This window comes from Cnephaeus nilssonii (genome assembly GCF_951640355.1).
Source record: "Cnephaeus nilssonii genome assembly, chromosome: 6".
NCBI classification, from domain to species: Eukaryota; Metazoa; Chordata; class Mammalia; order Chiroptera; family Vespertilionidae; genus Cnephaeus; species Cnephaeus nilssonii.
This window is the reverse complement of record NC_137077.1, coordinates 51,704,008-51,723,584: the sequence shown is the minus strand read 5'-3', so window position 1 is coordinate 51,723,584 and position 19,577 is coordinate 51,704,008. Positions and strand designations below refer to the sequence as shown.

Here is a 19,577-nt window from a genome sequence, read left to right as displayed (position 1 = left end):
CTCCCTGTCCTCGGTTTCCTCACCTATGAATTGTAAGGACTGGACTACTTGCCAGGATCTGGCCACATTCTGACATCTAAGATTCCACGATTCTATGACTGAGTCATCTCTTTCCCCTGTGAAACCCAGGAACACGTTGGCAATACTGGGGTGGGAAGTGCCCAGGCTTGACAGCCAAGACAGAAAGACCCCGGGGGCGGGAGAGAAGTGCCTGACTAGGATTTGGGGCCACATGAGTAGCCTCTTATATCAGAACACAGCTCCTTCCCCTTCAGTAATTTCCAATTGCTCTGTGGAAACATTTGCATTTAAATTGCTTTGTAGCAGCTAGTCCCTCTGTCACTCCCTCCAATAAAAAGCGCCTGGTTAGGACCTAGCTCTCTGTTCCAGCCACTCTGCAGGCCTCACTGCAATGCCACAAGGGGCAGCCGCCTCCTCACACTGTGGGGATGGTGGGGGAGGAGGGAGCAAAGCAGAAGGAAGAGGACAGGCTGGGTGGCAATACAGAATCACCTCCAACCCTACAGAGCTGAAAACTGCCCAAGAAAATGAAGAGACATGCTTAACCATCCAGAAACTAAAATGAACAGCAGAGAGAGGGAACTAACATTTCTTGAGCATCTATTATATACTAAGCACTTTCACATATACTAGTATTATTTGATGAATACTAACCACTCTATCCTAAAAATTATTGTCCACTTTTATGGACAAAGAATCAGTCTCAAAAGGTTAATTAACTTGCTCCAAAAATTGTGCTCTCTTTAGCACAATACTAGCATTTGCCCTCATTTGCCTCCTCTGTCCTCTCACCCCTCACCCACACACCACCACACACATACCCTCATGTCCATTCTTTTCCCCACCATAATCCTTAATCAGCCCAACCTAGGCCTTTTTCTAGCAGGAGGAACTGAGACATGGATACCACAGTGCCCATATATTTAAAGGAAACCAGGGTCAGTCCCAGGTATGCCTGCTCCTAACATTTGTGGTCCTGGGCCAAGAGTCCAAATGGAAGGCCACATACCGTATGACTAAATAAATCAAATAAGCTATACTAGTCTATATTTCAACCTCCAGGTGTGCATATCCTCTCCCCATAGGCCAGAGGAGGGCCTCTTACACACAGGACCCAGGGCAGGAACCCCTCCACCACAGCTAAGTGCAGTACTAACCTGGAGAATTGGACTTTTGGAGCAAAACAATGAGTAAGTGTGTTGAGGAGGGAAACAGGATCATGGGGAAAAGATCTTCAAAAAATTAACTGAGTCAGAGTTCCCAGAACTTTCTGCCAAAGCAGGGAAAAGCCCACAGCTTGTGAAGAAAGAAGAAGAGCTAGCAGGAGCTGCCTGATGCCTGGCTCACCTCGCTCCCCGCCTTATAGCTCTTCATCGAAGAGCCCTTTCTCATCAGACCCCTCCTCCCCCTCTCCCAGTTCAGCTCTGTGCTATTCAGCATCCTCTTCATAATATTCTAATAAGGTGGTAGGAAGTGGTCAAGTAAAGCCAAATGTGCACTGGGAAAGTAGTTATGGCGAAGGGACACAGCTGCCCCACCAGGTCAGGCTCCAGAACATTGCAGGAAAAGGGGCCCAGTCAGCTAAGGCCCTGTCTTGCAGAGAAATCCTTGAAGACTCTACCTTGGCAGGACACTTTTAGAATGTCAACCGGATATGAAGACTAGACCCAGAGGATCGGGCAGAATTAAATTCTTAGTTAATGCTTTTGAGTGATGACAATACCAGGAATCAAAAAACCCTCTAGCTCTCCTCTCTCTTTCACCAGAGCAACTTAAACCAGATACATACCAAGCGCATGAGCAGAGAAATGGATTCCCGATTTCTGGTTTTAATCTTGTCAGTCTCCTGGCCCAGCTGCAGGAGGCTGACGGAGGCCACCTGTAAGGGAAGAGTTTGTAAGGGAAGCAGTTTTTTATGGAGGTCAGAGTAGGACAGCCTCAGGCTGCAGGAAGTTAAAAGATCAAGGAGAAAAGAAGGACTGGGATGTTCCTGGAGACTCAGGGTGGAAAAGCGGCAAATTCCCTAGGTTTCAGAGATTCACGTGGCCTGTAAGCCTGCCAGTGTGGACAACAGGAGGTTGCCTGGGGGGCTGGGGGAGAGATTGCAAGGGGGAGGGAAGAATTTCGAACAAAGGCAGGTAATGCTGTATGCCAGGAGATTCATCTCTTTTCCTAGGCAGCCTCCAGACACCACTGTCATCGGGCTGTTTACAGCTGACTCCCCACCAGACTAGAGACACAGCCTGGCCTCTGATTCAGACACAGTCCGCTTGTTATTCTCCTCCTGTCAACTCCCGAATATCCACCCGTCCTCTCCATTCACCTCCAGGTCCCCAGCAAGTTAAAGAGGGGGGAATAAACATGGTTAATTGTATCCCAGATTCAGATTTCCTGCATTTAGCAAACAAGAAGGGTAAAGGGAAACTGAGAGATCTGGTGTGAGTTCTCTTTATATCTAATATGCTCAGAGTCCATCTGTCTGACTGGCTGTTTCAGTTTAAATAGAGACCCACTCACTAAGCTTCCAAGTCCCCAACATGTGCTTCTCAAGACAAGAGTATGATTCTTGAGAGAAGATGACCTACTGTGTTTCCTCTTGAAAAGAGGCAGATGAGGCCCTGGCTCTTAAGTCAGGACCATGTTTTGCAAATGAATAAGGTCCCTATTGCTAAGAATGCTCAAGGAGACAGTGGGTAATGGACTCTGTGGGTAAAGGAGGATCAATAGAGAAATTATAAAAGGGCTTAATACCAGTCCCTTGGTTCTGAGTGTGTATAAGTATGAATGTGCTGATCACAGGAAATGTGTAATGGAAAACATGAGAGACAAGTGGGAGTTTTCATTTTTTCAGTCTGGGCCACCCCTATTTAACCCCTATAGGAGGCATTTGGAGATTAGGAGAAGGATATTCCTATGAAATTTCACTGTATCAGAAGTGTATGGATGTGATTCCTCCATGAAGGATTGAGAATGGAAAACTCCAGACCATTTTTAATAATGGAAAGAGATTATACTTATTCTGTGTTTTTCCAGAGGCAAAGCTAAGATCAATGATGATAGTTATAGGGAGTCTAACTTTGGCTAAAATTTGTTTTAAAACAATTTTTTAACAAATTGGACATAGCCTAAGGTTGTAAGCACCAAACCCTAGTAATAATCTAGACCAATGGTTCTCAAAGTGAGATCCCAGGATGAGCAGCATCAACATAACCTGGGAACTTGTTGAAAATGGGAATTTTCCAGCCCTGCCTCTAATTCACTGATGCAGAAATTTTCTAGGTGGTTCTGATTTATGATAAAGTTTGAGAATTTGAAAAATGTTTGGTTTTTTGTCAGTATTAGAGTTGGAAAGGACCTTATAAAACTCAGTGTCTCTCCAACTTTATTGTGCTTCAGATCTCTTGGAGATCTTATTAAAAACAGAGACCTCGCCTGGCTGGTGTGGCAGTGGGTGAGCATCGACCTATGAACCAGGAGGTCACAGTTCCATTCCTGGTCAGGGCATATGCCCAGTTGCAGGCTCAATCCCCAGTAGGGAAGTATGCAGGAGGCAGCCATCAATGATCCCTCTCTTCATTGATGTTTCTATTCCTTTCTCCCTCTCCCTTTCTTGCTGAAATCAATAAAAGTATATTTTTTTATTAAAAAGAGAGAGAAAAATAAAAACAGAGACCTGGACTCACCCTAGGATATTCTGATTCAGTAGAGTGGTATAAGGGTTAGGAATCTGTATTTGAACAAGCTCCTCAGGATCCTAATGATCAGGTAGTGAGTGGTGGATTTAGTTTAACTGCCCTATTTAATAAATGAAAAGACTGAGGCCCCAAAAGTTTGGCTCTTCAGAGGTCATACAACTTCTTACTGGCAGATCCAGAACCCGAACTCAGAGTTTTCTGACTCTTAGACTGATGCTCTTTCCAAGCATTTGGGCAGAGGCTGAAACACTAGCTGTTAGGGAACTTTCACAAAGTGGCCTCTCACTACTTACTGAATGAATTAGATGGGAGGTTAGACTCCAAGGCCTGCTCAACAATAACCGTCTATGGATTTAAGTCAAACCAATTCTCACCAGACTTTGCAACCTTCCATTCCTTATCACCTAGACCCACTCACCACCAGAAATTCCTTGAGGTGAGTTTCAATGTTCTTGTTGTAGAGTGTGAAGAGTGCAGCAGACACCTGGATGATGGCTTTGGTCAGGCAGTGAATATTGTTGTTGTAACCTAGGTTATTATTGATAGAGGGAGAGAGAAACAGAAGTAAGTAACAAAGTGAGTCACCCCAGGCTGACCCAGCTGAGAAGTTTTCATTTTTTCAGTCTGGGCCACCCCTATTTAACACCTATAGGAGGCATTTGGAGATTAGGAGAAGGATATTCCTATGAAATTTCACTGGAATTGACTTTTATGGATAGTCCATTCTCAAGTGCTTTTTGAAATAGAACTTTACACCTGAGTCAGAAGTCTGTATTTTCCAGATAGATACCTGTCTCCATCTCATCTCCCTGCCCTAGGACAGTAACCTAAATAGCACTGGTTTCTCAACCCTACTCTTTACTTACCATCCTTCTCAATGCTATAGAAGGAAGAAGGGTCTGTGGCAAGGAGTGGGAGGGAAACTGCAAGGAAGATCAAGAGTAGGCAGGCCACCTTATATTCTTCTTCAAGGGATGAAGTATCTGGTAAGAAGGAAAAGAATAGAAGTAAGGTCGGCCAACAGAAATCATCCTCTACAGGGGTCCTGCTTCACAGAGTTACTGAGGATCACATAAGAAATATCTATGAGCATCTATATATATAAAAGCTTAAGAAACCATTCGACCTTTCAACTGTTTGACCAGTAGCTATGACGCGCACTGACCACCAGGGGGCAGATGCTCAACACACAGGCATGGAAACATGGAACAGACTGATGAATCTCAGAGGGAAGGGGGAAGGGGGGAGGGCAGGAAGAGATTAACCAAAGATCTTAGATACATACTAGAGGCTCAGTGCCTATGGGGATAGGGCCGAAACCAGCAGTCCGACATCCCTTGAGGGGTCCCAGATTGCGAGAGGGTACAGGCCAGGCCGAGGGACCCCACTGGTGCACAAATCTGTGTACCGGGCCTCTAGTACTTTATAACAGCAGTCGCCAACCTTTCGGACCTCACGGACCACAGTGGTCCGCAGACCACTGGTTGGTGACCGTTGCTTTATAAAGCACTATAGGCAGGTCATTTATTGCTGAAGGGGACAGGATTAGCCTGCACTTCTAGTGAGGGGCCTGAGTCCTTGGAGGCCTCCTCTGGTGACTGAGCAGAGCTCTTAGCAAAGGGCTCTGCTGACAAGCAGTCTGGAGACACTCTGTCACCTGTGATGAGGTACAGAGGCAGGAGGGAAAGGTAAGAGTCTCATCAAAACCAGGAGAGAAGAAGGAGGACCAATCTAGAAATTATAAAAGGGCTTAATACCAGTCCCTTGGTCCTGAGTGTGTGTAAGTATGAATGTGCTAATCACGGGAAATGTGTAATGGAAAACATGAGGAACAAGTGGGAAACCTGGGGAAGAAGTGAGCAGTGTCGTGGTGATTATATGGGAGGAGAGCACAAGATCACTCTGGGGAACTAGATGCTATACCACTCAACTCAGCATGAAATTATATACTACTGGGTACTGTTCTCTCGTTGTTTCATTTGCATTCATCTTATTTCCCCAACCAGATTATAAATTCCTTTGAGCACTTGCTAAGCATCAAACAGACTCTCAATACTTTTTAGCTAATTGACAGGTCAACTGATTGAATTCTGACTAGAAATCTAAATTGCCTGTGTAAATATTTTGTGGGGATTAGGGACCACACTTTAAGTCTTTTCTTAGTTACCAGTTACCCTGAATTCACAATCCCAAACAAAAGGCTGCATTGACATTGGCATTTTCCCACCCCAAAATAAGGCCCAAGCCCTCCCTTTCCCCAATTTTACCAGCTTTCAGATTAGCAATGGCAGTCACCAGGGCTGGGTCGATGTCACAGCCCACTCCTGCAGCAGATGCCAGCTCAAAGATACTCAGGGTCACCTGATAGAGAAGAAAACAACATTCTGGAGACAATTCCCAGGAGAGAAGTGCTTGGCAAAAGCTACAGGAAGTAAGGATTCCTAGATGACAGGTTTTAAACTTTTGGTGTACTATCACCTTTTCTAGGTATTCCTTCATAGCTCTCCCTAACTTACGAGGGGAAAACCCAAATGTTTTAGTTTGTCATTCACATACGCCATAGTACAAATTTACTGTCTCGACCTTGTGGACAAAAAGGAGCCACATGCTAACCTGACTAGCTCAGGGACAGGCTACATGGCGGCCTTGCAACTTCAGAGACCTAAAGTAAGCACAAAGGATGGTCTGAAATTGAAACATTTTTAGCCCAGCCAGCGTGTCTGATCCCCAGTGATTGAGCGTTGACCTATGAGGTCACAGTTCGATTCCGGGCTTGATCCCCAGTGTGGGCCATGCAGGAGGCAGCCAATTAATGGTTCTCTCTCATCATTGATGTTTCTCTCTCTCTGCCTCTTCCTTCCTCTCTGAAATCAATTTTAAAAAATTAAAAAAACTTTTAAACTAAAAGCAGTTTATGGTGAGTAGTCATGTCCTAGGCAGGTATCTTCCATGGCAAAGGTCAATCTTTACCTTACCTGAGCCTGTCTATTGTCTTTTGCATCTACAATAACATGTCATTTTAGAATGTCAAAGAAATTTTCCTTTTTCTGAACCCCTCAAAGCACAGGCACTGCTCTGTGGAGACCACAGATCCCTTCATTGTTATTGTTTACAGTTAACTATCCTGCACCCACCTAAGCTTGTGTCTATCATTTTACTTTTTCTCCAATCCCAGAGGTTTTTCCGCTTTGCTTTTTCCCACCTCCATAATCTATCACCAATGGATTTCAAGTAACCCACTTACGTCTTCTCTTTTGATTGTATTATATAAAACAAGGTGCAAAACTGCCATTCTCTGAGCATCATCTCAATCCGTTGAGAGTCTGATTCCTGGCATTTGTCAACAGTTTGGCTCAAATAAACTCACAAAAATTCTTTACAGGTTTGAATATTCCTTATGTTGACAACCTTATTTCCCCAAACACTTCCTACAGTCAATATAGCAAGGGTAATTTATCCACTCTCCAAACTACAATTTACTTCCTTACTTCCATACTTTGGTTTATATGCTTCCCTCTTCCACAGTGTCCTTTCCTCTCCCCTACTTATATCTAGGTGACACCCATTCCTTGAGGCTTAACTCAAATTTCATATTTGCTGTGAAGGTCTCCCTGAGTACTTAAGCCCAAATGCATGTCTCCCTCCTTAAATTGGTACCAGTGACTTAGCCCTGGTCATACACAGCACCTGGTAATTTCAGTTGTCTTTTCAGATAGGAACATATGACTTATCTCACCAATTAGATTATAATTCTTTTTTAAACTTTATAATATAGAGAAGAGAGAAAAAAGGCTTTGGAGTAAGAAGATCTGGTTCAAGTTCTAAACTTATTAAATGTGTGATCTTAGCTAAAAGTTACTTAACCTCTTTGAGCCTTAGTTTTCTCATCTGTAAGACTGGGGTACTAGTACTCACCTCAGAATTCTTGTGAAGATTAAATTAGACCACACATGTAAAGTCTCTGTCTACCCTAGGGACTGATGGAGTCACAAATAAACTAATAAAAATTATTCCTTTTCCTTCTTCCTTTATCTCAAAGCTAGGAACATTTCTTTTTATCCTTTCTAGTTTTTAACACAATGCTAAGCACATAGAAGGCACTCAATTAATATTTACTGATTGACTAGTGGCCGGGTGCACGAAATTCGTGTGTGTGGGGGGGTGTCCCTCAGCCCGGCTTGCACCCTCGCCAATCTGGGATCCCTCAGGGGATGTCCGACTGCCAGTTTAGGCCCGATCCAGGGATTAGGTCTAAACCGGCAGTTGGACATCCCTCTCTCAATCCATGACTGCTGGCTCCTAACCGCTCACCTGCTTGCCTGCCTGATCGCCCCTAACCACTCTGCCTGCTGGTCCGCTGGCCCTCAACTTCCCCCCCGCTCCCCGCCGGCCTTCTTGCCCCCAACTGCCTCCCCTGCTGACCTGCTCGCCCCCAACTGCCCCTCCTGCTGGCCTGATCGCCCCCAACTGCCCCCCCGCCAGTCTGCTCGCCCCCAACTCCCCCTCCCTTGCTGGCCTGCTTGCCCCCAACTGCCCCCCCCACCGGCCTGATCATCCCCAACTGCCCTCCCCTCCTGGCCTGATCGCCCCTAACTGCCCCCGCCTCAGCCCCGCCACCATGGCTTTGTCTGGAAGGATGTCCAGAAGGTCTCCCAGTCTAATTAGCATATTATCCTTTAATTAGTATAGATACCCGAATCCCTCAATGTATTTAGAATCAGGTTCCCAGGATCTAGTCCCAAACCCCCAACTCCCACACCAAATACTTATACCCCTCTTGACATTGAAAAAAAACAAAAAAACAAAAAACCTTTAAAATGTTCTGAGAGAACAAGGATAATTGTAGACAACTAAGTAGAGTATTGTATGCAAAGAACCCCACAAACAACAATATACACACACTTTGCTTATGGTACTCGACACAGAAGGCAAACCTTAGCCACATTCTGCTTTGTCCTTTATTTAAATTCCCTACTAACTAGATGACCCTGCTTATGACAACCATGGCCTGAAATCAGGGACCTGGACCATGACTCGTGGTTTTCTGGATGAAGAAAGGGATGTTTGAAGGGGTCTTATTTTCTCTTCTCCTAACCTTTTTACCCGCTGAGGCAGTAGCAGAATCTCTGATGGACAGGTCATCCCCCTCTCCACCTCTACCTGCTTATTTTCACAAGCAGGTAGAGCCTAAAGCCTCAGGGCTCCCTGGGAGATATCACCTAGACAAGCTGCTGACAGGCTAGAGCATTTGGCCCCAACATCAGCAGCTGCCAGAAATCCAGCCTCACCATAAAATCAAAGACTGGTCAAAACGCACAGCCATCCAGTGAAACATCGCCCTCTAACGGACCCCATAAACATTTGACCCTTACCTGATTTTACACAGACAGAGAGATATTTCCCAACTATTTTGATCTAGAGTTACCTCTAGATGTTTTTCTTAACATCTAACTTTAATTCTTCCTGTTGACCAATTTCCTCTTAGCATATATCTCCCTCCCTTAAAGGAATCAACAAGAGAGTAGCCTGCCCTATGTGTTTTGAAGGCCCTTGTTCCCAACCTTCAGCTGTATTTCCTGCATAATATACTTGTTTGTTCCAAGTGATTCAGAAGATAAGATAATGCAAGTAGGGGAGGGAGGGGTGGGGGATTGTTTAACTTGGGGTATCTACAGAAGCCCCTCTTTCTTTCTCCATCTCAGTAGTGAATGGGGCCTGAGGCAGGTGACACAGATAGAGGAACCAGAAAGTTTCGGAACTAGTAGGAAGAATAGGCCAGAAAAAGAAAGGAAAGTCTGACAGCAGGCAGGGTGGGTGGGAATGGAAGGAACAAATCTTTTTATAAGAAGTACCTAAGCTCATAACTAAAGAGAGAACTTGTGTGCACATCTTAAGTGAAAATCTACAGATATTGTCCTAAAGCATACCCCTCTCCCTCCTGTAATGTTTCCCCAGCCTCAACAGGCTCCCACTTCTCTCCATCTCCCCATGCCTCCCCAGCTCTGCCCTCTCTCTCCAAGAATATTCATCTGACCAATGCCCCTCTCTCTATTCATAAAATCTCCCCCAGTGTTTTCCTATTCAAAGCCTGGCTCATCTCTCTACAGTATTTCCTCAGAGCCCTCTCTCCCTTATAAGATCCTAGCTACATCCTTTTTCAATAACATATCTCCCCATTAGAGTCCACTTTGTACTCCACTCTACCTTGATGTCTGTGTCTGGAGTGACAAACTCTTTCAGGCACTCGATGGGACCCATAAGGAATGGGCAGTGGGAGGAGAAAACCTGGAGGAAAGAGAACATAGAGGAATTAACAGACAGCGTCTAGTGCCTTCAAAAACAGGTGAAAACAAACAAAAAAGGGGGGGGAGGTCTTAGCTTAAATAAATAAACTCCCCACCCCTCCCCTCATGCCTCTAGGTTTCCTCAGCTCATCTATCCCCGGAGATCTTCCAGGGCCTCTACCAAAGTAAGCTCCTTTCTCCTCAATGCTCACCAACCCTTTCCACAACTTCTCATACAAGCCCTACCCACGGAGGTGTCTGAGATTCTGTGGCAGCCCTCACTCCCCCAACACACCTCCCGAAGTCCCTCTTGGGCCATGGCCCGAAAACTGAGGATAACTCCAATGATGGTCATGCGCTTCAGCACGTTATCAGCCCCTGAGGGGAAAGAAGAGTATTAGAGAAGAGAACACAGAATAGTGATGGTTTTGCTTCTTTCAGACCAAGCTAGCCCCAGATCCCCCAAAACCCCTGTCATCCACAATGCTTTTCCCACAATTCCTTTTCCCTTTAGGGGAGGTGCTCACCCGTCAGCTGGGGCAGCAGAGAAGCCATCAAGTCCGCCTTGCTAAAGTTAGATCTGATCTGAACAAGTACATCCATGTTTTCTACCACTAGCTTCTGCAGTGGGGACACAGAAACATTAAGCAGGAAAAGACAAGAGCCATGGTACATTCCCCCCAGTCTCCTACTCCTGACCCTCTTCCACTGCAGCTAAGCTTTCCACCCGGGGCTTGGTTTCACAGTACCTTCAGCTCCACAATCTGAGAGGTCACGTGCCACATCAGGTTTTCACTCAGGAACTTCATGCCATAGGGGCCCAGGAGTTCAGCCAAGGCCCGCATCTCTGGAAAAGAGTTTCAGAGGTCCCAGGTGAGGCTCCGAGGGCCCTGGAGCATCTGCATAATAGCTATAGGGCAATTTGAACATTTAAAATGTTTTCAGCAAGGAAAGGAAGTAGGAAGTTGAGGAGCAAAAGTGACCTGATATCCTGCATTAAAGTGACAGGTCTGGCCTGCCTGTGGGACAATTTACCCTCTTCCCATTGGTACTCACACCAAGACTTACCACACATGATAACTATTTACTTTACATTCTTATAAGAATCTATACTTTCCCAAGTCCCTTTATGTGGCACCTGGATTTCACTCTTGCTGGACCAGCTGTTGTAGCTTTACTAAATGTAAGACCTTAAACAGGTCACTGACCCTCTCTGAGACTCAGTTTACTTTTATGTACAATGAAGAAATTAAAATCTGCCCTAATACATCATAAAGTTTATATTAGAATAAATAAGATAAATTTCATAATAAGATACAGTATAAAAACCTTAGAACACTATAAAGATATATAGAAAAAGGGCTTTTATGATCATTATTAGCAGCTCTCTGAGGTAAGTATTTAACAAACAAGGTGGGGTTAAGTGGTTGTCCAAGGTCACTTAACCAAGTCAAGAGCTGGTACTAGAAACCTAGCACATTGCCTTACTGCCCCTACCTGTGTCCCAGCAGATACCACAACTAGTTCCTTACCTAAGGTTTGGCTTTTTCTATGTTCCTCCCTCTACTTCCCTTATTTAACACCTCACTGTCCAAGTTTTCCTCTCCTTAAGCTACCTTTTCTTTTTTCATAATCAACACATATCCCCAGAGTTCCAACTGTTTTCCCCTCTAAATCCTTCTTCCCTCTAGTCTGCCCCAATGCTTTATCCCTCCCTACCCAGCCTGCTTTTGGCTCTTTGTTAATCAAATAAAACTGCCTGGGAAATCCCATGTTAGAAACACCAGAGACAAATTCAGATAGGGAGGAGCTCTAGTTGTGATCTTTGGGTGTGGACTATCCAAGCAAAGAAAACTATAAAAGACCAGAAGTAACAAGAGACCAGTAGGAAAAAAAGTGAGTTTAACATAGTTAATACAAGTTCAGAGAAAAAGAAAATCAAGGCTCCACACTCCAGTCTTGACCTCCAGCAGGACCGGTTGACCGCCACCTTACCAATGATTGAGGACATGGAACTGGTCACAGCAGCTGACACAGAGCCTTGTCCAAAGAAAATACATTTCTAGAGTCACAGATTTACAGCAGGAAGATTAAGTTGAGAACTAGAAAAGGATTTCCTAACCAGTCAACTTAAATAATGCTAAAATGGTTGACAAAGGGAAAAGGGGCTGAATTATCTTCTCTGGAGCAGATGGAGACAGATTGGATCTGCCAAACCTCCTTACTCTAGTCTCTTCTACTTCAGGCTAGTAACCCTAGGGCATCCTCCTCTTTCCATCTACCTATTTTTGGAGTAGCATTGTCCCATTACCATGGTAACTCAGGGAAATTGGGGTGGGGGTGGTAGATTGGGGAATCGGCATTATCTCCTGCTGCTTGTCAGTTGTCAGCAAGACCTAAAGCTGATTTTAGATGCTGCCTACAGTGTGTGGGTGGAGTTGATGAGAAGGGGACACCTGAAGCCTCCGGCAGATGAAGAGTTCGGATGGAGTCAGAATGAGCTTAGGAAGAAGGCAGAGCTGGAAAAGCAGAACTGCGTACTCTGACTCTCATAACATCCCAAGGAAGGGGAAGAATGGAAAGGGCAGGTCACTGAAACACCTCCTACCTATACCAGATACCATGCAGGAGCCATGATTTATATGGAGGTGAGAGGAAGGAGAAGAGTTCATCAATCAGCCAGTCCGTAAAACAAATCTATGAAAAAGGATCTGTATGGCTCAAAGCCCTCTTTAAAAAGAGAATGACTGCCCAACTCAGTCACTACACATTCATTACCTGGCTCCCCTTGAGACACAAAAGCACTTCTATACACTGGGAAGCAGCACTATATAGCGATTAAGCACCCGTTTCTGAAATCTGACTGCCTTGAGTTAAAAATCCAGTTCTACCATTTATGAATGTGTGACTTGTGGTAAGCTCCTTAACCTCTCTGTGTCTGTGTCCTCATCTGTAAAATGGGCATAATAAGAGTATCTACCTGAAGGCTCTTGTGAGAATTGAGTTTATACACAAGAACACTGACAACTTAGCCCACAATAAATGCCACCCATTATTTCATCATCATTATTAAACATCAATAATCTAAGCACTCATTAAGGCTCTAAAATTTATCCCTAAGAAAGAAGATAACTTAACATCAGACCAGTGTTTAATAATTCCAAACATACCCTTGCTGGTTTGACTCAGTGGATAGAGCGTCAGCCTGTGAACTGAAGGGGTCCCTGGTTTGACTCTGGTCAAGGGCACATGCTTGGGTTATGGGCTCGAACCCCAGTAGGGGGTGTGCAGGAGGCAGATGATAAATGATCCTCTCTCATCATTGATGTTTCTATCTCTCTCTCCCTCTCCTTTCCTCTCTGAAATCAATAAAAATATATTAAAAAATAATAATTCCAACCATGAGAATATCCTCCTTACATTTATCTTTTACTCTTCATTATATGTCCTACTATTTTATTCTTTGGGGAGATGGAAAAATAACTATTTACAACCCTTCAAAAAATAAATCCTTTCAGGGACTGGAGTACCTCTGCCTCATTCCCAACTCCCCACATTTTCTTTTTCTTTTTTTTTCTCTTTTTAATATATTTTTATTGATTTCATAGAGGAAAGGAGAGGGAGAAAGAGATAGAAACATCAATGATGAGAAAGAATCATTGATCGACTGCCTCCTGCACGCCCCACACTGGGGATGGAGCCCACAACCCGGGCCTGTGCCCTCACTGGGAATCAAACCGTGACCTCCTGGTTCATAGGTCAATGCCCAACCACTGAGCCATGCTGGCCAGGCCTTCCCTAATTTTCCCTCTCCACCTTCAACCACCAAGCCACTCCTCAATTCTGGGTCTTGCTTAGAATTTTTTTTATTGCCCCTAAAGTGGAATTGAGCAGAGATGCTGAGAGTTTAGAATGAGCTTCTGGAAAGATGAGATAATTTAGATAAGGTCCACAGGCTGAGATACTGTATTGAGGGGAAAGACTCAGCTCCTGGATGAGGCAACTAGGCTTGGGCTTACCAGAGATGTCAGAGAACTCCTCTGCGCTGAAGTGTTGCTCCTCCTCTCTGGGTAGGCTGATGAAGGCCTGCATGGCTGGGGAGAGAATGATGGTCCCGCTGCTCGCCTGTCTAAGCAGACTTTCTAGGTACCTAAAGGGTTGGCCAAGAAAGCACAAAAATTAGTGTTCAATCCCTGCTCCCTACCATTGCTCCCTACCACTACCACTGGGCTCAGGAAGAGAAACTCCACCAAAGGCTGGGGTGGAGAGAAGAGATTCAAAAAAGACAGTAAAACACCCTAATTAACATCCCAAACCACTGGTGCAAAAACAACTGGCAGTAATGTAATTCCACCTTGCCTCTAATCTGCAGGGCTATCAAATGCACTCTTCCCCCTCCCCCCACCCCCACCCCGGCCCTGCTTTTTTCCAGTTACTGCACTCCCCTCACCCTTGGCCTTCCTTCATCAGGTAAGGCAAGCCCAAGATGACAAGAAAAAAGTTCCTGCTAATTGGGCTCCTCTGAAATATACTTAGCCTCAATCTCTCCAGTGAGAATGTTGGACTGAAAACCTAGGATCTTGGAAGTAGATCTCAAGTCAAACCTCCTGGACAGAGAGAAGCCCCAGGAACATTAGTCATCCAGTCTCCAAATATACCCTCCTGACCTCAGGGTAAGCTGAGAAGGCCTCCAGCCATTGTCAGCAGAGGAGGTGCCTGGACAACCCATGCCACTCACCCAGGCACTAGCTCTGGGTTTATGTCTCAAGCTAACCACGGTGGACCAAACTCACTCGCTAAATGTGATCTGTTTTTAAAATTTAAACTAGTTGTTCAAAAGTTTGAAACTGATGATGTTACATTAAAAATAAGGATTTAGTGGGGCAGCGAAGTGGCCACTGCCCCCTTTAGGAGGTATGCCTTTCCCAACTACCCAAAGTTCCCACCTAATCCACAACACCCAGGTCCCTTCCCTCCTGGCTCCCTGTTGGCATTTGTATTTGCAAACCTAATCTGTCTTTCCCCCTACTCAAAGGGTTCTTTACAGCCTTATTGCTGAGCTGATATTGGATTAAGAGCACCACCCAGTGGCTTGGGGAGGTAGAAATCCAGCTTCTTTCCAACCTTACATCTCAAAGGACATTTTGCTCCTACCTCTGGTTTGGGGGAGGAGACCCCCTTCCTATTAAGAACTAGGGAAATGGTCATGTCTGGGATTGAAAAGCTAGTGTCCCAGAGAGATAATGTTAGAATGGTTTTCATAGGAAGAAGCTGGGTGAAAAGAGGAACAAGAGAACTTCAGAAAGAGGACGAAAGATCATTTAAAATTAAAACAGAGTCCAGAAAAGGAAGGTCAGAAACTGGAAATTAAGAGGAAAAGGTCCAACTGTTACAGAGTAGGTCGGTGGATGTTACCTGGAAGATTAGAGAGAAACCTCATGGTGGACAGAAGGGAATCTGGGCTGCCTCAGCTTCAGTCCTCAAACAGAAACAAGCTTTCATTTAAGGGTTTGTGACCCTAGGAGCTAAAATACTTGGATCGGGTCCTGCTGTAAGGAAAAAGTGTAACAAAGAGGTAAGGCAGAGAGAGGGTGAGCAACACTGACCAGTTTGTGTAGAGAGTGGTGATAGTCTGCTCCCCACATGAGTCCAGGGGCTGTGTCTGCTGTAGGAGGGCATTGCGGATGACTCTGGAAACATCTGCACCCAAAATCTGGGCCAGTGACTGTATGAAACTGATGTATGCTTTGACTCCTGCCAATAGCTCAGAAGGCCTTGCAATCTCCTGGGTCGTGGCATTGTAGCCAGCCAAAGACACAATGGCTCTAGGTGACAAAAATCATAATTACAATCAAAATGATAAACATAGTAACAGTTATCACATTTACACTGTGGTCCAGGTGCTGTGCTATGATTTCACTACATACATTATCTCATTTAAACCTCACAACAACCCAATAACGTAGACACAATTATTATCCCCATTTTACAGAGGAATAAACTAAGACACAGAGATAGTAAGTCACTTACTATCTGTGAAGACCACACAGCTGGTAAATGGCAGAGCTGGGACTTGAATCCAATAACATTTGATTCCTAACTATGCTCTTCTGCCTTCTCTGGAGAAATTAGGTCAGGTGGCAAGAGACCTGGGCTCCCAAATATCACCTAACTCTTACCTGAGGGCTCATACCACCTGCATTCTCAGGCCCAATCACTGTCAGAAATGGAAAACCACACCTAGCAATCCTTGGGAGTGCAGTGCTATTCCTTGTGGTCACATAGGATGCCAGAGCTGGATGAGGAGCACACTTGGCTGGCATGCAGCTATAGCCAACCCTAGAGAAGGTAGGATAACTGTTCACACTGTGCTGCAGGTCCTTGAAGAATATATTTTTGTTTTAGCATTGATCTTTTCATTGAAAAATTGATGAGATGCCATAGGAACTTAACTCTTGTTTATATGGTAAAACTAGAGGCCCAGTCACAAATTTGTGCACGGGTGGGGGCCAGCCCGCCCCAATGTAGGCCGATCGGGCTGGCTGGCAAGGGAGGGGAGCACGCAAGCCAGCTGGCCCTGCTCCCGATGGGGGTGGGGGGGTCGATCAGGGGCAGGGCCAGCCAGGGGGAGGGGCTGCAGGAGGTTGGCCTGCCAGCCTCAACCCCTATTGGGGTGGGGGGGCTGATCAGGGGCCAGGCTGGCTGGGGGGAGGGGCCGCGGGCAGTTGGGGGGCCGATCAGGGCCCCTATTGGGCCAGTTGGCCGCCCCTGTGCACGTCATAACGACCAGTTGTTCCAGTCGCTTGGCTTTTATATACATAGATTGGTTCTTATATGTTGTTTCACTTGAAGTCACAGAACCTACCAACTATGTTAAATGAGGACTTACTGTATTATTTTAGGGGCACACAGGAACACCCCTTCCCATTGCACCACCATTTCCTTCCAAAATACCTTCCCCTAGAACCTGAGAATTCAATTTTGTTAAAAGGTAAGGAAAGGAGAAATATAGCACTTTGCTGAAGCCTTTGTCAGTCATTTGCACCTCAACATGAATGAGTTAGTCAGATTCTTCCAAAAGCCACAGATATTTGGGGAGCTTTTTGTTTTTGTTTTGGGAAAATATTTATGGTAGGGAAGAAAAAGGGAACAGGAGGGCCTGCTCCCCAGAGAAACCATTTGAGGGGGGAAAATACAGAAGGGACAGACTGGAGGCAAACCTAATCTATTTTAGAATTTTCATTGATGCCAAACCTCCAGGCCAATGTTGGCGCTTTAGGAACAGTGATGTCAGTAAAGAAAGTATTTGAGATATTCAAGAAAAACTAGACTATCACACCATGCTGCTCCAAGGCCTAGAAACCACTGCCAGCTTTTCCAGGTTTATACATGGACAACTATTGACTTATCATCTTCTTGGTGTTGTTTATGCACCTGAGATACTTCTTTCCATATAGCTAGTATATAGAAAAAAAACAAACAAACACTAAATTTGCTGTCACACAAGCAAAATCTAATTGAAAAATAAATTTGCATCCCCTACAATAGAAACACAGATTCCTAACTATTCGTTCTCCTTCTGTCCTTGCTCTCTTAGTGCAGCCACAGTGATCCTATTGAAATATTGAGTGAAATCTTGTGTTGCTCTGCTCAAACCCTGCCATAGCTCCCCATCTCACTCAGAATAAAAGCCAAAGTCCTTACATTGACACAGAAGCATCTGCACAGTATGCCGCTCCTCCAGCTTCTCTAACCTCACGTCCTATCCATCTCCCCCTAGCAGCTAGGGAGCTCATTCTATTCCATGAGCTGGCCACACTGATCTCCTCCATGTCCCCTGAACATACCAGGCAAGCTCCCCCACTCAAAGGCAAGTTTTTGGGAGCAGAAAATTTTATGTTCTGTACTAGAGGCCCGGTGCATGAAATTTGTGCATGGGTGGGGGCTCCCTCAGCCCAGCCTGCACCCTCTTCATTCCGGGACCCCTCAGGGGATGTCGGACATCCCTCTCATAATCTGGGACCGCTGGCTCCTAACCACTCACTTATCTGCCTGCCTGGTTGCCCCTAACTGCCCTCCTCCACCAGTCTGGTCACCCCCAACTGCCTTCCCCTACCGGCCTGGTTGCCCCTAACTGCCCTCCCCTGCTGGCCTGGTCACCCCTAACCGCCTCTGCCTTGGCCCACTGTGGCTTTTTCCAGAAGGATGTCCGGAAGGATATCCAGAAGATGTCTGATCTAATTAGCATATTACCCTTTTATTAGTATAGATACTGCTGTATTAACAGCTTCTTGAACACTGCTTGTTCAATAAAAATTTGTTGAATGAATGACTAAATATACTACATATTCCCAAAGAAAACATAGAATATTAGGAGATGGTTCACAATAACTCTTCTCCTCATTCCCCTAATTGCTGACTATAGTGCCCAATTCCAATATAAGGAATGTTCCCCTACTTTGGGGGCAAAGGAATGAGGGGCAAAGTGGAGGGGAAAGAATCAATTTTATGGAGGCCTGTTATACATATGTATGTCAGGAACTTTGCACTCATTATAATCTCTACTAATTCTCAATTACAGGTAATTCTCAATTATCTGTCTATAAAATAAATATCATTATCCTTACTTCACAGGGTAGGAAACTAAGGCCCAAACAAGTTGAATAACCTACTCGACTGTCTTAGCTAATAACCAGGATCTCAACACAGTTCTGCTGACTGCAAAGGTTCTGCTCATTCTACTAAACCAGTGGTGATCAACTCTGGCTGTTCATAAAACCCACCTGTAGAAGTTTGGGGTTCTTTTTTGTTTATTCCCTTTTAATATAGATTCTTGGGAACTTATGCCAGATTGACGGCATCAAAATTTCCAGGTGTAGCATGACCACCAAGATGAATCTAATGGAACCCAACTTTGAAAATGACCATACTATACAAACTTAGAAGACAAGGAAAGAGTGATACCTGTTGAGTCTGGCCTCCAGATGGCTGCTGAGATACTCAGAAGGGAATATAGTGTGTTCAAATACAGAGAAGCTGTGTACATGATTCATTGTCAGTGCCAGTTCTGTCAAGTTTACATGTAGCTTGTCCATGCTGCGTAAAATTGAGAAAGTATAATGAGCCTTGATTATGGGTCTGGCTCTGCCTGCTTTTATCTGGAAAGGATCTGTCGGGCCATGACCTTCAGACCCCTTTCATCTTCTAGGAACACTCAGCCTAGAACAGTACACATTGATACCAGCTACAAAGGCAAACTAGAAAATTCACATTTCAGTGCTTTTCCATATGTCATTCCTCACCACCATGCCTGCATTCTTTTGCTGTATCACCTTCCCTCTTCCCAGCTCTCCCTTCTTTGATGCAGTGCCCATATGGTCCTCTAGGGCCCAGATCCTCACTTGGTGACAATGCTGCGGTTCTTCCGGTGACTCTCAGCTCCTGGCTTTTCCCGCTCAGGCTCTCCTTTTCTGGGAGTCTGCCTCTGCTTCATGGTTTTCTTGTTCTTGGCCTTGCTGATGGTAGTAGCAGAGTGCTTAGGCAGAAGCTTTAGAAAAAACACCAGTGAATAAAGAAA

At 45.0% G+C, this 19,577-nt stretch overlaps 1 protein-coding gene across 1 annotated transcript in view; it reads right to left on the bottom strand.

Annotated features, from left to right (window-relative positions):
- NCKAP1L (NCK associated protein 1 like) overlaps positions 1 to 19,577 on the bottom strand; it is a 43,801-nt gene that overhangs the window by 3,277 nt on the left and 20,947 nt on the right. Inside the window, exons 19-30 of the mRNA XM_079775431.1 lie at positions 19,402 to 19,547; positions 18,965 to 19,096; positions 15,607 to 15,825; positions 14,020 to 14,150; positions 10,750 to 10,847; positions 10,528 to 10,621; positions 10,296 to 10,378; positions 9,921 to 10,001; positions 5,984 to 6,077; positions 4,583 to 4,699; positions 4,135 to 4,244; positions 1,811 to 1,900 (exon numbers count right to left, since the gene is read on the bottom strand). Coding sequence (XP_079631557.1) covers positions 1,811 to 1,900; positions 4,135 to 4,244; positions 4,583 to 4,699; positions 5,984 to 6,077; positions 9,921 to 10,001; positions 10,296 to 10,378; positions 10,528 to 10,621; positions 10,750 to 10,847; positions 14,020 to 14,150; positions 15,607 to 15,825; positions 18,965 to 19,096; positions 19,402 to 19,547 — 1,395 coding nt within the window. The remainder of the gene's footprint in view (positions 1 to 1,810; positions 1,901 to 4,134; positions 4,245 to 4,582; positions 4,700 to 5,983; positions 6,078 to 9,920; positions 10,002 to 10,295; positions 10,379 to 10,527; positions 10,622 to 10,749; positions 10,848 to 14,019; positions 14,151 to 15,606; positions 15,826 to 18,964; positions 19,097 to 19,401; positions 19,548 to 19,577) is intronic.